The following is a 20,748-nucleotide window of genomic DNA, read 5'->3' on the forward strand; positions in this document are numbered from 1 at the left end:
CATCTTCACAAGGCTAACAAAACATGGCTTTAAAGGCTAGTGATGGAAGGCACAGTAATGAGGTCCATCTCAAGGGCTGCATCATTTAACTGGGCCTCATCTGGTGATATGGTTAATGCAGAAACAATGCAGAAATCCCTGTTCTGCATTGTTTCGGTTCTGGAGGTAGCTGCTGTTCTGGAGGTAGCTGCCACGGCTTTTTGGCAAGCTCTGGAAAACAGAATGCTTCCCAGGCAAAATGCACGTGGACATGAACATAGTCCCAGCTGCCAGACAATTTGCTCCTTCTGATGAAACCATTGCAGAAAACAACCTTTACAAACAAATCAATATTGGTTTCCCTCTCTCTGAATAACTTGGCTCAACAAAGAGCAGAGGTGTATACAGCGCAAGGCACATAAGGTACAAAGCATACCAGGCTGTTAGAGGTCTCAGTAAACACTGCCTCTGTTCCCTGTAATAACACCAACAGTAACAGAAATAAATGGAGCTGGGAAAACAGGCAGGGAATACTACCTCCATACCGCTGGAGAGCCAATGCTAGGGATGGTGGAATGCTCCAGTCCAGCCAAGGCAGTGCTGTTACTACAACTCACTACCCTATTTTGGCTGTTTCTGCAAAAGTCTCCCAGCAACATTCCTCAGTAAATCTACCCCTCCCTCAGCAGCGGAGAGCACTGTGGGGTGGAGCTGCCCTCCCAACGATGGTGTCAGTCCTGCTTACCTGGACAGGGCTGAGGCTGTGGAGGGTGGGTGGGTGGGTGTGTAACAAGGTTGGAGCTACACTGTTGCATTGATGGGAGCTGCAGGTTGGCAGCAGCACACCCAGTGGTGCAGCTGTGGGGTCCTGACCCCACTGCCATCCCAGCTTAGTTGAACCCAGGTAAGCATCAGTGTCACTGGCCTTAGGAGGGTGGCTCTGCGGCTCTGCCAAAACCCTCTCTCTTTTTAGAGCAGGACATTTATCCCCATATTTTCTAAAATGCATCTTCAACGATAAGTCATTTTGCACAATCAGTTTTGGGGGAATTCTTCTACAAGCCCATTTTCTTTAGTCAGCAAGGGGCCAGCTGCAACAAGCACAAATTTCTTGGCCTGCTCATACTGGAAGCCCATGCATTTGGTGAGCATGGCAACCAATTTACCTAACTAATTAGGAACATAGGAAGCTGCCTTATACTGAGTCAGACCATTGGTCTATCTAGCTCAGTACTGTCCACACGGACTGCCAGTGGCTCTCCAGGGCTTCAGACCAGAGTCTCTCCCCCAGTCCTACCTGAGATGCCAGGGATTGAATTTAGGACCTTCTGCATGCAAGACAGATGTTCTTCTGCTGAGCTATGGTCCTTTCCTATAGTTTGCTTTGTGCATTTTCAGGAAGAGCAGCAGCTCTGTGATAGTACATGGAAAGCTAATGCAATCATGGCCAACTTGGTACCTTCCATAAGTTTTGGACTACAACTCCCATCAGTCCCAGCCAGCATGGCCACTGGGCAGGAATGATGGGAGCTGTAGTCCATAACATCTGGAGGACACAATGTTGGCTACCTCTAGACTAATGCAATTTTAGGCTGTATTAAAAGCACCATAGTTCCTAGGTCATGAGAAACAATCATGCTACTTTGTTCCACACTAATTAGATCGCCTCCCCATAACCATAAAATAGCATGAAGCAAGTTGTAAATAATTTGATTTATTGGAAAATATCAGAGGCACTCTCATGCAGTTAGTTGATACTATGCTGAGAGGGTTGGTTTTTACATGGAAAAGTCACTGATTGCATGGTTTTGAATGGCTGGCCTATTATAGGTAGAATCATAGGCGCTGGATCCCAGGAACCATGAGTCTTCCTGTCTTCTCCTTCCTGCTGCCTCCTCCATAAACGCACACACCAGAAAGCCTCTCCGGAGAGAAGGAACCCTCCTGAACTACGTAGCTGGGGAGGCTGCAGCCGCTGGTGGTGGTGAGCACCTGTGGCCCCTTCCCTTGTGTGAGCAGAAGTTTCTTTCCGCTTGCAGAGGGTTGGATCCAAGCTATTATATGTCGGTGTGAAAATACAAAGCTCCTCCTGTTATTTTCTCAGCAAGCAATCAGCTATGCTTTATTTGTGCTATTATTCCCCAACAAGCAGAAGGGGGGGGGGGGACTTTGGTAAGGCATCTTCTTTCTCTCAGCATAGAGATGGGAAAACGTGTGCAAATAAACTAGTGGAACTGGTGACAGGCGAAAGCTTTAAAAGTTCTAATCTTCAAGAACCGTAGAGACCGTAGTGTTGTTAACTTCACTGGTGCACGAGGCAGAAGTTGGCGGTGCGCTCTTGTCGTTGGTGGCCGCTCTTCCTCCTACGATTTCTTCTGTGTTTCTTAAAGGTTTCAGCAAGATAATGTAACATTTCGGCACAAATATGCAGCCCAGCAAACCAAAGCTGGAAGCCAGGATGGCGAAGATCTCCACGGCCACTTTGAACTTCCCTCGTGTGCTTAAATAAGCAGGCACAAATGATATCCATACGATGAAGAAGACCAACATCCCGAAGGTGACGAACTTGGCTTCGTTAAAGTTATTGGGCAGCTTGCGAGCCACAAAGGCCGTGAGGAAGCTCAGGATAGCGAGGAAGACATCAAAGCCAAACATGACACACAAGTACAGGATGGAGCCTTCGTTGCATTCATAAATGATTTTTGTGATGGAGAACTGGGTGTTCTTGTACATGCGAGGAGGATTCAGTATCAGGTAGGCACAGACGATGCCCACTTGGGTAAGGACAGAGTTGAGGACAATGATCTTTTGGCAAATCGGCTTCACCAACATCCGCGCTTTCTCAGCAACCTTTGAGTTCATGGCCAGCTGTGTCAGGCAGAGCGTCACTGTCTTTCCCAGGACACAAGACAGGCAGACGGAAAAACCCAAGGCTAAGGTCACCTGCCGGGACATGCAAGACCAGTCTTCTGGCTTACCAATGAAGAGGATAGAAGTCATCAAGGTTCCGACAAGAGAAAACTGAATGAGGAAGCTCAGCTCCCGGTCATTGGCTTTCACGAGAGCTGTGTTCCTAAACTTGATATATACGCCAGTCACTGACAGGACGACGAGAGCCCCAAACACAGACAGCGCAATCAATGTCATCCCCAAAGCATCTTCGTAAGCCAAGTACTCCACCTCCTTAAGCACACATTTATTTCTCTCGTTGTTGGACCAGTAATCTTCCTCACAGCCTGTGCATTCCCTTGCATCTGGAGAAGAAAGAAACCAGAAACTAATTGTTTTTAAAAATGCCATAGGGGAGCCTCAAGCCCTCTTCAGACCTCTCTCTCTATCTGGCTCTTGGAATTCTCCCAGGCCACCCCCCTCTCTGCCCCTGCTTCACACCCTAAGCCTGAGTGGAATGTGCCCTCTACTAATGCCTGAATAGCTCAGTTGGTTAGATTGTGGTGCTGATAATGCCCAGGTTGCAGGTTTGATCCCTGTGTGGGACAACTGCATATTCCTGCATTGCAGGGGGTTGGACCAGATGATCCTCAGGGTCCCTTCCAACTCTATGATTCTGGTGCCTTTTTTCTTGTCTGGATGGGAGAGCACAGAAAGGTGAGTGTATGTAAAAGGTAAAATGTGCCTTAGTTTCCCTTCTGATTTTTGTCCAGAATGGTTTAAAACGTACCCATGAACGCAGGATGCATTTTTCTCACTGCTAAGCAACCCCAGAGAGTTTTTCACACGTTACAAATTAGAGGGTAGTCTTCCAGGTTAAGGGTGGGTCATAGTCAAAGACTATTAGGGTAACCAGGATCTACTGTGTGACATTCACTAGGGACCCGTGATCATGAGCAGCAAACTGAAATCCAAGAAGTGTCTGATTACACAGTTCTAATGAGCACTAGCCACTGCTGTAGAGTGGAAGATGAGGCAACCAGGAGATATGGGCAATCACAAGCAAAGCCACCCCTTAACTAGTTGTAAGCAGCAAGGCAGGCAGGTGGGTACAGGCTGAGGACAGGCTGAGGTTGTGGGGGGCCCCATTCACCCTCCATTCAGCCTCCATTGACTGATGACAAGATCGCTCAGCAGCCCTAAAAACAAACTCAACAGCTATAGGACCGGAAAGATTCAAACTGAGGGCACATGGGACCCAGAGTGACATAGTGGTTAGAGTGCCATCTTAGGAGAGGGGAGTCCCTAGTTCAAGTCCCCACTCAGCTATGGTGTATTTTAATATATGTAGTTCTAAGGTGACCTGCAGTAGTTTAATATCTAGAACTATAGCAGCCATTCTCAACCTTGGTTTCCCCACACGTTGTTGGACTACAGCTCTCATCATCCATGACCACCAGTCCTGCTGGCTAGGGAAGATGGGAGTTGTAGTTCAACAATGTCAGGGGACCCAAGTTTGAGAAAGGTTGCCCTATAACATTAATAGTGCGGTTCTATACATATATACTCAGAAGTCAGCCTATATCCAAGAAATTGGAGAAACTGCAGGCGTTGAGCACTGTCTTTAAAAAAGCATTCCCTCCTGTGTGAGAGAGAACAGGGAAGGTGGTGATGCTGCAGCAAATGTGTGCACCATCGACAACACCAGGGGTGTTTTAGGCACACTCAGAGTAAAGGTAAAGGGACCCCTGACCATTAGGTCCAGTCGCAGACGACTCTGGGGTTGCAGCCCTCATCTTGCTTTATTGTCCGAGGGAGCAAGCATACAGCTTCCGGATCATGTGGCCAGCATGACTAAGGGGCTTCTGGCGAACCAGAGCAGCGCATGGAAATGCTGTTTACCTTCCTGCCGGAGCAGTACCTCTTTATCTACTTGCACTTTGACGTGCTTTCGAACTGCTAGGTTGGCAGAAGCAGGGACCGAGCAACGGGAGCTCACCCCGTCACAGGGATTCGAACCACCGACCTTCTGATCGGCAAGTCCTAGGCTCTGTGGTTAAACCCAGTAAGCCCACTTAAATCAATGAACTTAAGACCATTTGTTTGAAGGGGTCCAATCTGATTACGACAGTTGGATCTCACCCAAGGATTTCCCCTCTTCAGAACTATTGTTTCTTCCCCCACTCCAATATACACATTCTAGCAGATGCAATTCATTCAAACAATTGACAAAAGCACCTTTGATTCGTTGTCCAGGATTACCTTAAGTGTGCGTTGACCCAATTTATTTCTTTAAGCAAGCATAACTGTATTTTAAAGAAAAGCATAATGCCATCACCATCAACTTTGTGGTGCCAGTCATGGCCCTCGCCACCTTTCAGGAAGAATTTTGATATAAAGTGTTCGCTATAAATTAAGATCAAAGGATAAGGGGGGAAATAATTCAAAACATTAAATGTAAGTGTGTGTGTGTGTGTGTGTGTGTGTGTGTGTGTTCCCAAAAAGAAATCCAAAAGAAAGAGCTCTATTGCCTACTTAGAAGTCCTCCCCCCATGATCCTTTCCATTTCTTCAGCTCAGAGTTTCCATGTAATTAAAGCACACAGTACTGTTCTATAGGGCACTAAAGCATGAATGAAAGGTGTGGATGCACACTTGGCAGCTGTTGGTGCTAGTGCCTTAATCGTGCTCGTGCAGGCATTCAGTACTCAAGTACAAAAAAGGCCAATGAGAATTGGACCTCAGATATTCTCTTGCCAAGTGACAAACTTCCTTTATTCACTGTCCTCTCAATCTGTCCTATTCAATCTTCAGCTCATACTCTCTTCCTCCCTATTGCAATGAAGCCTCTGAAGAAAAAGGAAGGAAGGAAAGATAAACTACAGGATTCCAGTTTGAACCAACCAATGCAAGACTTGGACTTGAGTTAATTTTCAGCTCTCTAGAGTCTAGGCCAAGGATGGGGAGCCTGTACACCCCCAAGCTGTTAGACTCCAGCTTCCACCAGCCCCAGCCAGCATGGCCAATGCTGAGGGATGGTGGTGGTCCATTGACGTCTAGAAGGTCTCAGGTTCCCCATCCTGGGTCTAGACAAATGTCCTCTTTCCCCCCATTGGCTAAAATGCTGATAGGCATCCATACCTGTTATATTACTGATCTGTCCTTCGGCACACCTTATACAATCATAACAGCATGAGGGCTTTCCTTGCAGGATCCCCTTCCGATAACCAGGTTGGCAGTTCAGATTGCATGTGGAGCGTGGACGCTGAAAGGCACAGAAAAGACCTGTTATTTCTCCTATGTATCTGTTTTTGCCATGCAACAAGGAGGTGACTATTGTGGCTGTTATATTTCCTCCTCCTCAGTGACTTGGAATGATGCTAGGCCTTTTGTGGAGATACAAAATGGCAGTCTGCCCACAACAGTTGCTGCTAATGCTGAAATATTTGACGGCAAGGGGAGGGAGGAAGTGAGAAGTCATGCTGGTGCCATTGCTAATGGACACCCTCAACAAACTGTTGGGGGATTTCGCCTGCCCTTGGAGAATCCCTCAGGATACAAAAATGGTGGAGAACTTGGGAGGCCATTTTTACTCAGCTACAATCACATCCACGTGTCCCGAGTTCATTAGGTGCCTAGCAATACACCTGACTGAGAGCCTTGTTAGGTAGCTCTCAAAGAGATTCTCAGCCAGGGACATTGCTAGGCACCTTTTGGACCTGGGACACAGGTCCATGAGACAAATGTGCATGCCAATTAATACATATCGATACCATTGGACAAATTAAGATGGTGGGTAGTTATGGGGTCTCATTGGCATTGCACCTTGCAGCAAGCCCAGTTGTCTTGTTAGCAAAAATGATGATGATGATGATGATGATGTTGATGATAATAATAATAATAATAAAGGAAGGGTGCAGTAGATTCATGGCTCGGGCCCGTGGGCCGCCCCCTACCACTTCCCCTGCTCTCTACAAGATTTTAGAGCAGCAGCTAAGTATGATAAGTGGTAATATATGCAATATATGTGTACAGTCAAAGTTCTGCAAGGCAGTTTGGATTGGGAAATATAGAAATCTGCTTTATGTTGACTAAGGTTGCTATATGTCCTTTTTTTCCAGGACATGTCCTCCTTTTCAGGATAAAAATTTCTGTCCGGGTGGATTTTTCAATTTGGCAAAATGTCAGGGGTTTTTTGGTTTTTGGTTTACAGTAACCCATAAAAAATATTCTAGTGCATTAGTCTCAGATCTAAGGCACCCAGCTAAGCTAGTCTGCAGCAGAGAATCACAACAGAGCAGCATCTTAACTAGTTACACACTGTATAAATCCCGCCTCTTGTGGCTAAACTAAAAGGACACTGGCTCAGCTACAAGATCTTGGAGGAGGAGTCTGGGAGGGCAAGAGTTAACATCCCCCTGCCCTTAAGTAGAGTCCCGTACATGTTAAACAGTTTAATAAATTGTTCTGTTCACAAAATTGTGAGCATACTTACATTCACAAAGATGTGAACATGAGCCCAAATACTTTCATGTGGCAAGTGAGGGAGCAATATGTATTATTATGTTGTTGTTGTTGTTGTTGTTGAACGTTTAGAACATTGCTACTAGAATATATAACAGCTTCTATAGCCTACATATGGTAGGGGTATTTAAAATTAGAGCCGTCAAAGCGATCCATATTTAAATAGCGGAAGTTGGCAAACGTGTTCCCTTTCTTGCTCTTCAAAATATGGCAACCCTAATATTCAGTCAAACCATTGGCCAAGCTAAACTCAGTTTTGTCCACACTGGCAAAAAGAAGAATGGCAGGTGAAAACGTTTGTATATGCAGAACTCGCAAAATTGACAGGGAGAATTCAGAACCAAACAACACACCAGTTCAGTTAAGAATGGGATAATTACAGAGCACAGTGGTACCTCAGTTTGAGAACAGTCCTGTTTACGAATGATTCGGTTTAAGAACTCTGCAAAACCGGAAGTAGTGTCCCGGTTTGAGAACTTTACCTCGATCTAAGAATGGAATCCAAATGGTGGAAGGGCACCGGCAGCAGGAGGTCTCATTAGAGAAAGCACTCCTCGGTTTAAGAACGGTATTGGTTTAAGAATGGACTTCCGGAATGGATTAAGTTCGTAAACTGAGGTACCACTGTAAACTTAATAGAACATTGTTCCCATATGAAACCTTTTACATGCTTTGACTCACTCTTGCAATATAATATGGTATAAAGAAAACAGACAATATATCTTAAGTTAATTGTTATAACAAATGCAGGTGTTGAAAAAATGAGGGACCCACGCTGAGAGAGACGGAAGTCTTAAAGGATGGAAGAACCTTATTTTATGTACAGTGGTACCTCGGGTTACATACGCTTCAGGTTACATTCGCTTCAGGTTACAAACTCCGCTAACCCAGAAATAGTGCTTCAGGTTAAGAACTTTGCTTCAGGTTGAGAACAGAAATCGTGCTCTGGCAGCACGGCAGCAGCAGGAGGCCCCATTAGCTAAAGTGGTGCTTCAGGCTAAGAACAGTTTCAGGTTAAGAACAGACCTCCTAAAAGAATTAAGTACTTAACCCGAGGTACCACTGTATATGTAACATTTATTTCATAGTAACATTTTACTTTTTATATAATGTATTTTTGTTAACAGGTGGGTGGCATATTTTCTTTTTAATTTTGTGATGTATGTAACATACAAATTCATATATATATATATATATATATATATATATATATATATATACACACACACACATATATATATGGGGGGGGGGGTTGTTCACACGGGCAGCATTGCCAACACCAAAACCAGGGCTTGAACCTGACACCTTCATCATGCAAAGCAGGTGCTCTAACACTGAGCTATGGTACGTCCAACAAAATGTGTGTGTGTGTTTGCTTGTGTAGACACTTGAAAAGTCTATTCAAAGGAGGTGTGGAAAGAGGGCATTATGTCTCCATCGGACAAATTATGGGACTTTTATAGCCAGAATCTTCCAGGGCGAGATAACAAGTCATTGCAGGCTCCTTGTTGCTGCAGATGCCACAAGAACAAGAACAAGCCCTAACATGACACTTCCTCACTTGTGGTTTGAAAACAGTAGCCAGAATCTATAGCATTGTGGTGTTAATCTAGAAGGAAAGGGCGTGTGAAGAGTCCTGAGAGTAGAATGAAGTGTGTTTTATCAAGGGACACAGATAGATGTGACACTGGTGATGGAAGATCTGTCGGTGAATTTACTGCAGTTGTTTTTAATTGAAATAGCAGCAGGAGTGGGGGGCGGGGAGAGAGAATCACACAGGGACAATGATGGCATGCTGGTGTTTGCCCTTCTTCTCCAGGCTGTTTTCCGAATGAACATCCTGGCCCCAGCTGCTATTTGCCCCCTGGAGGAGGAAACTCAGAGGCAACCACAGGTTTTCTGAAAATCTCACACAATCTGCTCACGGACTTCCAGCTGACAGGCCCTGTTGCACATGCAACTTTGGCTATCATGCAAAGTGCATGGGCAGTGCTGGGCTCTGGATTTCCAGCAACAGCAGTGAAAATGAGCCCCATGGCTAGCATGGGATGTGAACCTGGATCCAAACCCAATATTGTGCATACTAGGTAGGATTGAGGCCCTTATATTCTTGTTCCTCAAAGAGCAATTGTTAGACTTGTTTTAAAATTAGGGTTACTACAAACAGCCAGATTGATTATAACAAACACACTTTACAAACAGACAGACAAACAAACAAAAAGAGACAGGTGGAAATCCCACCAGTTGCCACATGGACTCTCAAGGGAAATCATATAAATTCTTCTGAAATTCACTTTATGTCCATTGGGGTTGTCAATCTTAGAAGGAAATATGAGAAAACCACTGAAGATGTGAAAAGCCTATAAACTACTGTATGGAACCATACATATAAGAATAGTATGGTCAAGGGAATAAACAACTATCTGACTTTTGGAAGACATCCAAAGGCAGCCCTGTTTAGGAAGTTTTTAATGTTTGGTGTTTCATTGTGTTTTTACTATTCTGTTGGGAGGTGCCCAGAGTGGCTGGGTGGGGTGCCCAGATGGGTGGGGTACAAATAATAAATTATTATTATTATTATTCCTGTGAAATTTGTGTGAGTTGTAGTAGCATGGATGGTTAAACTAGAACAGTGGTCCACAAACTTTTATGGCCCACCACCTTCTTGGTTCCATAAGGTCATTCCCAGTGCCCCCTACTCTATAAAAAGCATTATTCAGAATAGTGATTTGTATGACCCAATAAAGAAGATAACACATTAAAATTCAAAACAGTAACAGTTAATTTCACATTTAACATATTTGAAATCCAATTAAAACGATTTAGCTTAATTAATTCAACCAAAGTGATGAACTTCATCCACTGAGAACAGCATTCCCCCTGCCACCCACTTGCTTCTTAGCAACCCCCCTCCCAGGTAATTCCACACCCCCAGGGGGTGGCACCACCCATTTTGGAAATGACTGAACTAGAGGAAGGCATAGAAAATGCAATTCACTTACTGCTCCTGCTGGGTTATTCCAAAATATTGAGTCGTTCTGGATGTGAAATTCCATATCGTTTTCCGTCGTCATGTTAAATGTTCCAACAGGCACAAAGGCAACTTCGCCATTCTCACCTTTTTGCCAGTTTAGAATGTCATATGAAGTATACACATCTCCCTTATCATCTATGTGTACGTCCTCTCCAAGAACCGAAAATGTCATTCTATTCTTCATGTAGTACATTAGCTACAAATCAGGAGACAAAAGTAAGGATGTGTCAAACTTACATCCAGACTGGATGACTGTAATACTCTGAGCAAGGGGCTTCCCTTTACAGGCTGAACACTTCAACTTCTGTAAAATCCAGGCTCCAGAATTCTTGGATATGTGTGCCTGTGGGATGGGCAGGCGAGTAGGGTTCGAATCAGTGGCCCTGTGGTTACCAATTCATTTCCAGGCTCAGTTTCAAATAATAGTACTAACTTCTACTGTTTTGAAAGGGAAACGGGTGGCACTGTGGGTTAAACCACAGAGCCTAGGACTTGCCGATCAGAAGGTCGGCGGTTCCAATCCCCACGATGGGGTGAGCTCCCGTTGCTCGGTCCCTGCTCCTGCCAACCTAGCAGTTCAAAAGCACGTCAGTGTGCAAGTAGATAAATAGGTACCGCTCTGGCGGGAAGGTAAAACAGCGTTTCTGTGCGATGCTCTGGTTCTTCAGAAGCGGCTTAGTCATGCTGGCTACATGACCCGGAAGCTGTACGCCAGCTCCCTCGGCCAATAAAGCGAGATAAGCGCCGCAACTCCAGAGTCAGTCACAACTGGACCTAATGGTCAGGGGTCCCTTTACGTACTGTTTTGAAAGGTTTAGGATAAAAGTGGGGAACCTGTGACCATCCCTCTCCCGACCCCCACCCCCCCAAAAGAAGAAGTTTCTGGACAATAGCTCCCATCATGCCAAGCCACGACCCTGCTCGCATGAACTGCTGGGAATTTCAGTAAATAAATACAAAAATCAGGAAGGTATCTGTTTTTCATCCCTGGCTTCGGGTCAGGTTATTGAAGTGCCCCACCCCACCCCACCCCACCCCGTATGTGCACTGTGATGCCACACACTCTCAAGAGATCCTCTCCGTTCTTGGATATTTGCAGAACATTGACTAAATGTTTTCTGTCTGTATTTGGCTTCGAGACTATGTGAGTCAACTGTTTTTCAGGATGACTTGTCCTGCCAGAGCAGGGATGCACCAGCACATCCACCTGGTTCTATTGCTACTGTTGAACAGAAAGCTGGCATTTCCCCCCATTGCATCAAGTTTGTTGGCTACGTCCCTCTATAAAGAGCTCGTTAACTATTTGCAACCTCAAGGATTAGCTACTGTGGTGGCACTCCACGGGAGGTGCTCTTGAAAACTCATTGGGAGATTAAGCTAGGGCAGGGCGGCACATGGTCCTGTATACCTAAAGGAGTGTCTCCACACCCATTGTTCAGCCCAGACACTGAGATCCAGCACCGAGGGCCTTCTGGCAGTTCTCTCATTGCAAGAAGTGAGGTTACAGGGAACCAGACAGAGGGCCTTCTCGGTAGTGGCGCCCACCCTGTGGAACGCCCTCCCTTCAGATGTGAAGGAAATAAGCAGCTATCTTCTCTTTAAAAGACATCTGAAGGCAGCCCTGCTGGGAAGTTTTTAATATTTAACGCTGTATTGTTTTTAACACTTGATTGGAAGCCGCCCAGAGTGGCTGGGGAAACTCAGCCAGATGGGCGGGGTATAAATAATAAATTATTATTATATTATTATTGGTGGCCATTTCAGCACTGAGGTTCCTGTTTTAAACCTCCTCCATGGCCAAAGACTGACAGAAAGCACCTTTCCCCATATGGTAAGGTCATCTTTGAGAATCCTGATCCAGGTTCCTTCCCTATGGGGCTTTTTCAGTGATTGCCCCAGCTTTTGGAAATGCCAAAGATGTGCTTTTGTGTCCTTCTGATCTGATTTTTTAGGCTCTTCTGTTTATAACAGGGCCTGCAAGACAGAGCTGTTTCACCAGGCCTTTGGCCAAGGCACAGTCTGACGCCCTCCTTTGGTAATCCTCACAGAACTCTAGCCCAATGGTTGCCATTAATTTGATTTTGAATTGATTTTAGAATGCTGTGTTACTTTTATTGTTGTTAGCCGCTCTGAGCCCGGCTTCAGCTGGGGAGGGCAGGATATAAATAAATTTATTATTATTATTATTATTATAAAGGACTTTCAATACACAGGCAAACTTAGGTGTTCTATCAAAGGAAGTCGCCCCATTTGCACAAGGAGTTTTGTTTGCAAAATGGGGTTTCCCTTCCCTCTCCTTTCTCCATGCACCCCTTCCAATCTGCTCCAGAAGGTTCAGGCAAGCCCCAGAACAGATTTGGGAGGTGGAGGGAAGTGGTAGGGGAAACTTTTTTTTTTACCAGGTGCACCAGGTGGTGGGGGCTTAGGGGTCTTCAGGGCCCCCTCCCACTTTTCAAGGAGGGATCTAGGCTCCCCCAAAATCCTGTGGTCCCACTCCTCCACCCCACTGATATTGCATGGGGGGGAGGAGGCAGAATGTGGAGCCCAGCAGCCCTGCTCCACCTCCACCTTCCGGCTAATGTCACACAGGCAAGAGGAAGCTGAGCCCAGAGCCCATTGATTTGCATTCCTCACCCAGCACACAAGCGCCGGCATCACAGTGGCAGGATGTCCCTGTGACCCAGCCCACTAGGTAGGGGCGGGACACGTCACGTGACCTGCCATGTGACATGCCCCCGCAATGTGGGGGGGCAAGTCTTCGCCCTTGTTTGTTGCTGAGCCATTAAGTCATTGTGCAAATGGGACACCTTCCTTGAATACAGTCCTTAATCTATGAATGACGTCTTCTGTGTCCCAGGCAATATTACTCACTTGCTTTCTGTGTTCTTATTAGGTTTGGTTTGCACAAACCTTTTAATGCCACCTCTTGTCTTTGTAGAAATGTATGAGATTTATTAGTCGACAAATGCCTGCAAAGGATTCTGGGGTCCGTTCTAAAGACCACGCTTTGTTTTCATGGGAAATGGCTTTGTGCATTTGATTGTGTTTGTGTGTTTGTACAGTGGTACCTCAGGTTACAAACACCTCGGGTTACAAACACTTCGGGTTACAGACTCTGGAAGTAGTACCTCGGGTTAAGAACTTTACCTCAGGATGAGAACAAAAATTGTGCGGCAGCAGGAGGCCCCATTAGCTAAAGTGGTACCTCAGGTTAAGAACAGTTTCAGGTTAAGAACGGACCTCCAGAACGAATTAAGTTCGTAACCAGAGGTACCACTGTATGTATGCATGTATGTATGTAGAGATGAGGGATATATTCAGTTCAGTTTACAATTAAAAGTGAACCTGCCTAATTTGCACTTTCTGAAACAGTACCCAAACGGAAACACAGCCCTCTTTTGAAATTTGCATTTCTATGAATTTCACAATGTAGTTCTCCGGCCAAGTAATATTTGTACAAAAATGTATACTATAGAGTACAGTGTGCATTAGAATGCTTCTCTTAAATTTACATTTGCAAAAATTGCTTTGCATAAATGTGTATATTAGGGGAAAGTCACACTAAAACGCTAGTGATTTTTCACAAGGACTTTAAAAAAATATACAAACTACTACGGAAATATGGAGAATGCAACAATTCTCTTTTGTCATGCAGAACATCTTATACAGAAGGTCTTGTACAGAAGATTTTGATTCTCCTGTATCCACACCAGTTTTCTTTTGCCTGGCAGTGCACTATGGAGTGGACTGTTAAACGTGCGTCAATTCTGTTGCCTCTCTGCTTGCTTGAAGGGGGGTCCAGATTTCAGGAAGGATGGGGCTTGCAATACCAGCTAAGAGAGTTTATTTATGCTTGAAGAACACCAGCCTACTATATGAGGCACCTGAGAACATCTATTCCTACAATAGCATTTGAGAGAAGTCACAGCCTATGAGTCCAATGTGGATTTAAGTGGAGGGATGCAAAATTCAGGACGCGGGTGGCGCTGTGAGTTAAACCACAGAGCCTAGGACTTGCTGATCAGAAGGTCGGCAGTTCAAATCCCCATGATGGGGTGAGCTCCTGTTGCTCGGTCCCTGCTCCTGCCAACCTAGCAGTTCGAAAACACAAAGTGCAAGTAGATAAATAGGTACCGCTCCAGCGGGAAGGTAAACGGCGTTCTCGTGTGCTGCTCTGGTTCACCAGAAGCAGCTTAGTCATGCTGGCCACATGACCCGGAAGCTGTACGCCGGCTCCCTCGGCCAATAAAGCGAGATGAGCGCCGCAACCCCAGAGTCGGTCACGACTGGACCTAATGGTCAGGGGTCCCTTTACCTTTACCTTTATGCAAAATTCAGTGAGATTTCTCATGCGACATGTGTCCATTGGTTTCCTGGTGCTAGAATGTCTGTGTCATCAACAACTGCTTTTCGTGAATGGCTACACTTAATAATGCTGCCTGCATTTTTCTGCATTTATTTCCTTCTGATCTGTAACTCAGGATAATACTGACTAAGTGGACTGTAGTCTACAAAAGCTTATGCTATAATAATTTAATGTTCTACAAGAGTTTTCATTGTTTTAACTGCAGCAAGTCGAAAGGCATACATCAATTTATTCAAACAGTAGCTGTCAGCGGGTCAACTTTGGAAAACATTGGGGGGGGCGGTGAATTGTAAGGTTCCCCCAAAGAGAATGGGGGTCAAAAGAGGGGAGCATTATATTGGTAAGAGGACCCAAAAGAATGTTATACATTTATATTATCTTAGCAAAACTTACAACAGTGGTGGACATGTGGGAATGTGGCTCAGTTCTGGGAGAAAATATTTGTCCAAATAAAAGCAATTACTGGACAAAATGTCTCTAAATGTCCAGGGCTGGGTCTCCTCAATCTTTTCAAGAGAGACAATATTAACTTACAGTCTAAACCTTTAATCAGTTATCTTCTACTAGAAGCCAGGCTCATAATAATGAGATACTAGAAGAATTTAAGGGGGTGTTTCATGGACAAATTGGTACAACAAAGTATGGCGAATAGCACTTGTGGGAAAATTAAACAATAAAATAAAATTTGCACAAGGCCTGAAGCATGAATACTACAGTGGTACCTCGGGTTAAGAACTTAATTCGTTCTGGAGGTCCGTTCTTAACCTGAAGCACCACTTTAGCTAATGGGGCCTCCGGCTGCCGCTGCGCTGCTGCTGCATAATTTCTGTTTTCATCCTGCAGCAAATTCTTAACCTGAGGTACTATTTCTGGGTTAGCGGAGTCTGTAACCTGAAGCGTCTGTAACCTGAAGCATCTGTAACCTGAGGTACCACTGTACTTGGGGATTGAATGGCAGCTTTATTATGTATTTGGCTAAAAACATACATAAATGCCCCTACATTATAAAAAAAATTGGTTAACTTAAACTGTTTATCGGCTTCTGTATAAATTGTAGTCTGGGAATAATAACTTATGTTATTTGATTGTTCTTTTGTATGTATTGCTTAAACACCAGCTTCTGGGTTAGGATGAATTATGTTATTATGTATATGTATGTTGTTGTTATATGTCTGAAATAAATTAATAAATTGGTGCCTACCTGCCAGGGCTCAAACTCATCTATCTTGGTACAGTCAGGGCCGGATGAAAATGGTCCATGTCCCGGTTCACAGGTGCGTAATTGCTCAAGGCCATAAGCAACAGCATATACAGCCTTGTAGACATTATAAGTTATCCTAAGTTCTGAAACATCCAGGTAGGTATTGTTAAGTTCTGCAAGATTCTCCTTTCCTGTGCACAAAACATCGGAAGCAAAATCGACTCTGTTCTCATGGCCAGTTACATTTTTTCTGTTGTCTGTATTATACGATATGTTGGCATTTGGCCAAGTGCAGTTGAACGCAGACTGCCAAAATTCAATTGCCATGTCATCCTCAGGATCTTCACCTGGACGTACGTCGAGAAGAAATTCTTTGAGGCCTGGTATGTCACCCTTACGTACACCAAAACCAATAGCCCCACCAAGGAGGGGGAAATATTCAGGCCTAGCGATTAACGCTGATGTGACCCATGCTTCACTTGCTATCCAGGTTTTACTACTGATGTTGCTAACCATCATCTCTTCCAGTAAAGGATGGAAGTCAATATCAGATGAGTAGACCACAATTACCGTAGCAGTGCTGTTTTTTATAGTTTCGACAACTTTTTTTAGCTTTTCCCTGGAGTAAATTTTGGGGATTGTTTCTGAGAAAGCAATACAGGTATAGGTGTTCTCCACTTTTTCTTTAAAAGCCTTGACGCCGTATTTGCCATAATCGTCGTCAGCTGCTATTGTGCCTATCCATCTCCAGCCGAAATGGTGAACTAAGTCTGCCATTCCCTTAGACTGTACAGCGTCGCTTGGAATAGTGCGAAGATAGGTAGGGAACTGGTACTTATCAGTGAGAAGTAAAGAAGAGGAGGCGTAGCCAACCTAAAAGAAAAAGAGAGAAAAACAAGCAAGGTTGAGGCAAATGTTGCTGTCCCGTGCGCTACTGTTTTCTCTCAGCTGTTTGCTACTACTGGACATCTCTGTTGACTGAGAGCAATGGAGGCTAACAAGAGGGACTACAGTTCATTAGTAGAATGTGATTTGCATGCAAGACATGTCAAGTGCAGTTCACGTCATCTCCAGTTTAAAGGACATCAGGTAGCAGATTATGGGAAATACCTCTGCCTTAGACCCTGGAGTATCATTGCCAGTCAGGGTAGACAACACTGATATAAATGGACAAATAGTGTTCTCTTCCTATGACCAAGTGGCTAAGGACCAGGAACTGAAGGAGCAGCAGAAAGGTCAGTAAGAGGCGGGCAGGGGTAAGGGAAACTAACATACATGTATTATCCAAGTCTAGGAGGGCACTGGGAAGACAGACTGCTTGAACCAAAGAAGGGCCAAAGAAACAGCAGGGTGATGGGAAATAATCCCACACTTCAAGTAGCTGGTTCTTGTTGAAACGAAGGAGTATGGACAGAAGAAGACTGATTTTGCTAGGATCTGTCAGGATGCCATCTAGCTTCCTTTAGACAGACACTTTGATTCAGATTCTTGCCTGTAATCGACACTGCCTCCAGAATTATCTTAACCAGGTCCTACTTCCAAAAGTTGGCCTTGTCCCTCCTTATGAGATTTTTCACCAGTGCTCCAACCTGACTTTGATCCCTGAAACTAATATTTTCTAACTTTATGTTCACAATTACAGACGACAGGGGAACTCCTGGTACGGGGGTGATGGTGGTGGTAATAGCTTTGATGCACAGGAAACTGAGGTGGTTCTATATAAACCTTCTAAAAGGCAAGAAAGTACAAGAAGGGAAGCAGCTCAAGGGAATGACTCATGGTTTCAATTGTCCCAATACTAATGCACAGAGTATGGGAAACAAGCAAGAAGAATTTTAATCTTAATAAAGGATGGCAAATCTGACTAAACAGACATTACTAAAACCTGGTAGGATGAGACTCATGATTGTAATGTAGAAATTGAGGGGTATAACCTGTTCAAAAGGAATAGACAAAACAGGAAGAGAGGAGGAGTATTATATTTAAAGGATGTGTCCATTTATGAAGAGATCCATGACCTGGAGCTTGGAAAGCAGATTGAGAGTATATGGGCAAAAATTGTAGGAGAGATAAACAACAGTGAACTTACTGTGGGTGTCTGATACAGACCTCCAAGCCAGAGTGAAGACTTGGATGATGCCTTCCTAGGACAGACTACCAAATCTTCAAAAGGAGAGATATACTATTTATGGGAGACTTCAACTACTCCAATATCTACTGAAACAAACTCCGCCAAGAATGTAAGGTCCAACAAATTCCTCCATTGCCTCACTCACAATTTCATTTCCCAGAAAGTGGAAGGAGCAACAAGAGGATCATCTATCTTGGGTCTAGTTCTCACCAACAGGGAGGAACTGATTGACAAAGTGAAAGTACTGGGAACCTTGGGAGGAAGTGATCATGTCCTCCTGGGTTTCATTGTACACAGGCAAGGGAAAGATGAGTGTAGTCACACATGCACTCTGGACTTTAAGAAGACTGATTTCAAAAAGCTTAAGGAAATACTGGGTGAGATTCCATGGTCAGAAATACTCAAAGAGAGGGGAGTCCAAGATGGATGGGATTTTCTTAAACTTTCTACTGAAGGCACAAATACAGATGGTTCCAACCAGAAATTGAAGTGGGAGGCATCTAAAGAAACCAATGTGGCTGCAAAAAGAGCTTACAGATGAGCTGAGATTTAAGAAGGGCATGTATAAGAAATGCAAAAAAAAAAAAAGAGGACAATGTGAAGGAAAATGATACAACAGTTGCAGGAAGGTCAAGTGGGCCACAGCTCAGGCCTGCAAAAGAGATTTTTCCACAAAACAGTTCATAATAGCAAAGCAAATTAGAACTCAAAAGAAGAAAGCATTCCTTCAGCTCTTTTGTAGAGGGATGAGACTTGCTCCTCTGTATTTGTTTGTTTAGTAGTCATGATTTTTGTAACTCAAGCTCAGAATGTACCGGCTCATATTTCAGAGTATTTGTATGGACTTTGCTCAGGATGTCGAATTGCAAAAATCTGCCACCCCATTGTTTGCAGAATGCATCGTGCAGACTGTTGCCACATGGGTTGAGAACTGACCAACCCATTCACCCTCAAGCCAAGGCTCAGCCATGGGCAATTTAGAGAAATGGACGAATGAGCTAGAATGGAAGGCAAGGTAAAGAAGCAGGACTCGCTGGCAGTTCTAATACACTGCTATTTTCCATATAACACCTTTCAAAACTTCCAGAGATAGGGAATGTGGTTTGTTCTGGAGAATAAAGACTCCATTCCTGGTTCTGCTGCCCATGTTTTCTGTATATGAAGGATTGGAAGATTGTGGCCTTCCAGATGTTGTTGGACTCAAACTCCCAACATCCCTTACCTTCAACCATGCTTACTGCAGCTGAAGGGCATTGCAATCCTGGAAAACCATAATTTCCCCTTCCCTACAACATGTCCTTCTGATGTCAGAAGAGGACCTTCTGTTGGTTTTTTATAGTAAAAACATTATAGTAGCAGGAAACCCTGAGAGCCACATTTCCTTCTGCACAACCTTCCAGGGGCCACATGTTGGGCAGGGCTACAGGCCACAGTCAGTAGAGCAACAAATACAATTTTTAACCTTGGTACAAAAGGCTAGTTTCTACACACTCACACATCCCTCTCTGTCCTCCATCAGACAAGCAAGAAGCATGACCAGAGTTCAAGGACACAGTCCAGCCAGGCAGAAACACGCAAGGAAGGTAAGAAGCAAAGCTGGTGGTGGGTGTGGCCTGGGACAGGGGGTGTGGCCTGGAGAGAGTCCCAAGTGCCAGATATAGAGGCCTAGAGGGAGGCATTCAGCCCCTGTGCCTGAGGTTCTGCACCCCCGCTTTCCAGGATTCATGATACCTGAGGGAAATAGTAAAGCCCGAGGATTCTTGAGGATGCAATGGAAAGAGTCGATCCACCAGCTCCAACGACTGCTGCTAGAGGAGCACCGGTGCTGCATCGGAACACAGGGGTTGTTTCATTCTGCCCAGTGAGGAAAGCCAAGGAGTTCTCAACTGTCTTGGACATTGTATAGCATGTGTCGTAGATCTGGTAACCCAGCTTGATGCCTGGAAGAAGATCCTCATCCTTGTTTATGACGTTTATGGCATGTATCATGGCTTTGACCCAGCGGTAACCCCGGAAATTAAACCTGCAAAGAAGAAGAATATGAAGGCATGCAGGACTTTCTCTAAAAGAAAAGGAAAATACTAAAAGGAAAGCTGCATCCTCCAGATTCACCAGAGGTTGTTCATACTGGTGAGTACTGCTATAGAAGAAGCAACCTCCACAAATGGGGCCAGAATGGGGTGAGATGGAAGAAGCCTCCCCGCAAGTAATTGCCCACTCCCATTGCTGAAGCCCATGGTTACTTCAAGGATAAGCACTTTCTGCATACAAATTGTAGCAAATCACCGAATCATGTGCTCCAGGGATGGGGAACTGTGGCCTTCAGGATGTTGTTGAACTACAACACCCAACATCTCAGGCCATTGGACAAACTGGCTAGGGCTAATAGGTGTTGGAGTCCATCCCTGCTATGCTGGCACTTAAAACCAGGCTGAAATCCTAAGCATCCTTACTTGGAAGTTCACTTCATCAAAATCAAGATGACTTATTTAAGAGAAAGTATCTTTATAGAGGGACGCGGGTGGCGCTGTGGTCTAAACCACAGAACCTAGGGCTTGCCGATCAGAAGGTTGGCAGTTTGAATCCCTGCAATTGAGTGAGCTCCCATTGCTGTGTCCCAACTCC

At 44.7% G+C, this 20,748-nt stretch overlaps 1 protein-coding gene across 3 annotated transcripts in view; it reads right to left on the reverse strand.

The window, feature by feature from the left end:
* Nucleotides 1–1,704: 1,704 nt before the first annotated feature.
* Nucleotides 1,705–20,748, reverse strand: part of LOC308478316 (vomeronasal type-2 receptor 1-like) — a 30,301-nt gene continuing 11,257 nt past the window's right edge. For all 3 annotated transcript variants that reach the window (XM_081007836.1, XM_081007835.1, XM_081007837.1), the window contains 5 exons: nucleotides 19,855–20,146; nucleotides 15,993–16,865; nucleotides 10,394–10,621; nucleotides 6,009–6,132; nucleotides 1,705–3,233 (listed from right to left, as the gene is read on the reverse strand). In XM_081007836.1, coding sequence (XP_080863962.1) covers nucleotides 2,242–3,233; nucleotides 6,009–6,132; nucleotides 10,394–10,621; nucleotides 15,993–16,865; nucleotides 19,855–20,146 — 2,509 coding nt within the window. In that variant the 3' untranslated portion in view covers nucleotides 1,705–2,241. The remainder of the gene's footprint in view (nucleotides 3,234–6,008; nucleotides 6,133–10,393; nucleotides 10,622–15,992; nucleotides 16,866–19,854; nucleotides 20,147–20,748) is intronic.

Source organism: Podarcis pityusensis (genome assembly GCF_964106645.2).
Source record: "Podarcis pityusensis genome assembly, chromosome: 5".
NCBI lineage: Eukaryota > Metazoa > Chordata > Lepidosauria > Squamata > Lacertidae > Podarcis > Podarcis pityusensis.